Consider the following 4,989-nt stretch of genomic DNA (forward strand, 5'->3'; position numbering starts at 1 on the left):
TATCTCTTGCAAAGAACTATTGTTAATATTCAGAACTAAAATTGAAGTACAGTTTTGATGGTAAATTGAAGAACGATTGTCTTAAAAATGTCTTTTTACGATTTATTAGCTGAGATTCTTTACAATTTCAGCTTATGTGGTTATAGGTCAAATTCTATATATTTTTTTTATACTTGTTGTGTACAAAGAGCACGTCGTTGACCGTCTGTGGAGAAAATATAGACCTCCTTTATATAATGCAGGACACTCAACGAAGGAAAAATGTGTCTCTTGTAATGTTTCAAAATATAGTTTAGAAATAAAGTCTAGGGAAAGATGTAATTTGGAGTTGATTTTAGAAGTTATGAGATAGATCTTAGAACAAGAACACTTAATTTTAAGAATTTTTTGATATATACTAGAAGTTTAAATGCGTTTAAGTTCATGTTAAAATCACGGTAAATGTGCTTAAAATTACGCACAGCTGAATCATAAAACGGTGAAGATTGCGCCTAAAATTACGCATAGCTCAAACATAAAACGGTAAATACGCTTAAAATCACGCACAACTCAATCACAAAACAGTTAATACGCTTAAAATCATGCACAGCTCAACCATAAATGGTAAATACGCTTAAAATCACGCACAGCTCAATCACAAAATGGCAAATACACTTAAAATCACATACAGCTCAATCACATAACGATAAATGCGCTTAAAATCACACACAGCTCAATCACAAAATAGTAAATGCGCTTAAAATCACACACAGCTGAATCATAAAACGGTTAATATTGAGCTTAAAATTACGAATAGTTCAATCATAAAACGGTAAATGCGTTTAAAATGACGCATAGCTCAATCATAAAATGGTTAAGATTGCGTTTAAAAACACATACAGCTCAATCATAAAATGGTAAATACGCCTAAAATCACGCTATAAAATTACGATTGAGATATTCGTAATTTTAAGCTCAATATTAACCGTTTTATGATTCAGCTGTGTGTGATTTTAAGTGCATTTATCGTTTTATGATTGAGCTGTGCATGATTTTAAATGCTTTTACCGTTTTATGTTTAAGCTGTGCGTGGTTTTAAGCGCATTTACCGTTTTGTAATTGAACTGTGCGTGATTTTAAATGCATTTACCGTTTATGATTGAGCTGTGCGTGATTTTAAGAGCATTTACCGTGATTTTAACGTGAATTTAAACGCATTTAAACTTCTAGTATATATAAAAAATATTCTTAAAATTAAGTGTTCTTCTTCTAAGATCTGTCTCATAACTTCTAAAATCAACTCCAAATTACATTTTTCCCTAGACTTTATTTCTAAACTATATTTTGAAACATTACAAGAGACACATTTTTCCTTCGTTGAGTGTCCTGCATTATATAAAGGAGGTCTATATTTTCTCCACAGACGGTCAACGACGTGCTCTTTGTACACAACAAGTATAAAAGAAATATATAGAATTCTATAAGACACTCTGGTGCATATAAGACAAAGGAAAAGCCTTCTATAAGGTACATTTCGCTCAAAAACTAGTATTCTTTCTGCTTTAATTTAAAATTGGATCACCGCCGCCAAAAGTTACCTCGGATCCAATCTCTGCGAGTTCCCTCCAAAAACGTTTTTCCACTTATCTCAAAATTGATCATGGCGATTTCGTTTAATTTTGGACACGTTTTGAAGGTAATCCAGCTGAACATTTTGTCTTGCGACGCTTTTCACCGAAAATCCTTGACTTTGACCTTCAATTCTTCAAGGTCCAAAGTTCAACCACTTTGTAGAGCCTAATTTTCAACGGATTTAAACTAAACGGATTTAAAACCAAATAATTAGCCACAAATTTTTTTTTTTGAAATTTCTTAATTCTGAACCCGACTGCATTAGTCGAAATCGGTGATGAATCGGTAAAGTAGCGGTAACAGTTCTCTTTTAAAAATACTGTTTTTCGCGTTTTTTCTATCTTCTGACCCATATAAAAATTAGACGATTCAAACGGTAAGAGATATCCACTTCCGCTCTTCGATGACCCCTCCTCAAATGATAGTATTTCGAAGCTAATCTCTTTATTTTTCCCCCTTCCCCCTCATACGTTTCCTACCCCCCTAAAATATATCAAAAATTAGGTTTTTCTAATCTTTAAAAATAAATAAATTTAATTTTGAGGTGACTCCAATCCTACACAGACGATTACCGGAACATCTTCAAATAAACTCATTAGAATAAATGTCCTAATTCACAACCATTTAATAATAATAATAATAATAATAATAATTTATTGATTGATGCCCAAGTTACATAATATAACAAACAGGATTATACAATATATAATTTAACATGTAATTAAGTTTAGAAATTATAATAAAAAGAAAAGCGAGCAGCACAAGAGTTGTTTAGACACAGGAAAGCTCATTTCATTATTTCAATTATAATTGTAATTTCCAGAGAATTACGTAAATTTGCTCCTTGACTCTTCTAGAATGTTACAGTTTAGTGAAAATTCTTTAGATATAATTTGAAAACTTCTTAAATACAAGAAAAATACGCCAGCGTAAAATGCTTCTATTGGAAATATATTAATCCAAATGGAGACAAGGGAAAGTTTTTAATTGGAGACAAGCAGTGTAAGTGAAACCACGACGAAAAGCTTCCAAAACCTTTTTGAATTGCTCTTGAGTGCAGGATTTGTTCTTATTCCAGGGCTTTACTCCTTTGCCATCTATAACAATAGGTAAATCTCTCCAAAAAAAATCATATTTCCGGGGTTTCCTATTGAAGCATTTGCAGACACTTCAGAAAAACCTTTTTTGTTCACGAAATAGGTAATTATTTCATTTGAAAACTTCATGTACCGTTATCAATAAAGATTAGCACTTAATTTAACTAAAATTATCCAGAAATGTGACATTAAATGTTAAATAAAACGAATAAACAACAGTTCCATTTTGTTTTTCATTGGAAAACATGGTCGATCTATGAAAAATTCGATGGTGAAAAGGTACACTTTTAATTTTTCTGAGAAATTAACAAATTAAAATGAGTGAATATAAATGGTTTTCGCGTAATTTGGAGCAAAATTACCCAAGTAATGAAATTGTTGTATAGAAAATTATATAAATATAATAATTTAGTACTGTAATTATCGTGAAAACAATGATTTTTCCATTTGTAGTAGCCGTAGTAGCAAAAAATTTTCATTTGGAGCAGATTTTGAATTAACTTAATTTACCCTACGCCATCGCCAGTCTAAATTTCTAATAAAATTATTTTAGACATAGATAAATAATTCTACATAAAAAGCATGCCAGATTGAGCTAACATAACACCTGATGCGACACAAATTCCACAATGTACATGTGTTTAGTCGGGCACTTTTCTGCATTGGGAAGAAAAAATCCGATAAAACTATTCAAATTTGAAAGAAAATTACGGATTTTAAATGTCTGGATAAAAATTTGGATAGAAACAAATTAGAAACAAGGAAATATGCATGGAAACGCAGAAACACAACTAGAAACGCGAGAAACATGACTGGAAACGAGGAAACACAACTAGAAACAAGGAAACACAACTAGAAACAAGGAAAAATGGTTAGAAACGAAGAAACATAACTGGAAACATGCTGGAAACGAGGAAACACACCAAGAAACGAGAGAAACACAATTTTTTTAGCGATAGAAACAGAAACGGAGAAACAGAAACAGAAACGAAGAAACATTTCTCGTGTTTCTGGAAACGGGAAACGCAAGCCAATTTCTTTTCTTATGAGTAACCCCTCGACGCAACCACTCCACCCACACACCGCCAAATTTAAAATTCAAAAACTTTATCCAGGACACATTACCTTTGAGTTCCTAATATTGATAAGTGGTTGTGAAACAAATTAGAAACAGTCATTTTTGGCCTGCTTCGATTTATCACGTTTATCACACTCAATTTGAGCAGCATCGGCATTACTATTATCCAAACGCAGACGTCAAAAATTATTCAAAATAAATTGTGTTTTTCTGTAGTTCTAATTAGAATTTTTCTAAAATGGCAACATTTCTGAGAATTCTAACTCCTTCACTGAGGACTGGTTTGAAGAGTTCAAATGGTATTAGAAAGATTGAGTAGTTACGTAAGATTTCCAAAAGTTAACCTTTAAAATTGAATATTTTTCTAGGAGTATTCCGGAGCTCCTTTGCCATTGCTCGTTTAAATAGCACGGAAGCCCCAAAAGCTGAAGAAACTAAACGTGTGTATAAGGGTGTTTTTGTTGTAAGGAACTTACTAATAAAATATTCCTTGTAGCTACTATTCGCAAACAAGATCCAGTGCAGAGGGATAATCTTACGGATTTTGGAAAATATGTGGCTGAATGTTTGCCTAAATTTGTACAAAAAGTGCAACTTACGGCCGGAAATGAATTGGAAGTGTTGGTGTCTCCGGAAGGTGTACTACCTGTTCTGCAATTCCTCAAGGATCACCATAATGCTCAATTTGCAAATTTAACTGATATCGCCGGAATGGATGTACCCTGCAGGAAGTATCGTTTTGAAATAATCTACAATCTTCTGTCTTTGCGATACAATGCTCGCATCCGGGTGAAGACATACACGGATGAATTGACGCCCATTGATTCTTGCAATGATGTATTCAAGGCAGCAAATTGGTATGAACGGGAAATCTGGGATATGTATGGTGTCTTCTTTGCCAATCATCCCGATTTGCGACGCATCCTCACTGACTATGGCTTCGAGGGACACCCACAGAGGCGTGATTTTCCGCTTTCTGGATACGTCGAGGTGCGCTATGATGATGAGAAAAAACGCGTCGTGGTGGAACCTTTGGAATTGGCCCAAGAATTTCGTCGTTTCGACTTGTCAGCACCGTGGGAGCAATTTCCTAACTTCAGGAAGGCCAACCCTGCCACTGAGGCAATTGAAACAAAGAAGTAGATTGTATTTATCTGAAAATTATTAGGAAAACACGTTTTAAACTCTATTGGAAAATTATTT

The 4,989-nt window shown here is 33.5% G+C and overlaps 1 protein-coding gene across 1 annotated transcript; it reads left to right on the forward strand.

Moving 5' to 3' along the window:
* The first annotated feature begins 3,919 nt into the window (after window positions 1-3,919).
* LOC129801578 (NADH dehydrogenase [ubiquinone] iron-sulfur protein 3, mitochondrial) lies at window positions 3,920-4,983 on the forward strand. Its single transcript, XM_055846794.1, has 3 exons — window positions 3,920-4,085; window positions 4,155-4,226; window positions 4,283-4,983. The coding sequence occupies exons 1-3, from the start codon at window positions 4,025-4,027 to the stop codon at window positions 4,927-4,929; spliced, it is 780 nt and encodes a 259-aa protein (XP_055702769.1). The 5' UTR covers window positions 3,920-4,024; the 3' UTR covers window positions 4,930-4,983.
* Window positions 4,984-4,989: the final 6 nt, after the last annotated feature.

This window comes from Phlebotomus papatasi, chromosome 2, assembly GCF_024763615.1.
Source record: "Phlebotomus papatasi isolate M1 chromosome 2, Ppap_2.1, whole genome shotgun sequence".
Classification (NCBI taxonomy): domain Eukaryota; kingdom Metazoa; phylum Arthropoda; class Insecta; order Diptera; family Psychodidae; genus Phlebotomus; species Phlebotomus papatasi.

What these genes read in the sequence shown, in the direction of transcription:
- LOC129801578 (XM_055846794.1), top strand. Translation starts at nt 4,025, where the DNA reads ATGGCAACATTTCTGAGAATTCTAACTCCTTCACTGAGGACTGGTTTG. An exon ending in TGGTTTGAAGAGTTCAAATG is followed by an intron (nt 4,086 to 4,154) that starts GTATTAGAAAGA and finishes ATATTTTTCTAG; the next exon opens with GAGTATTCCGGAGCTCCTTT. An exon ending in AAAAGCTGAAGAAACTAAAC is followed by an intron (nt 4,227 to 4,282) that starts GTGTGTATAAGG and finishes TATTCCTTGTAG; the next exon opens with CTACTATTCGCAAACAAGAT.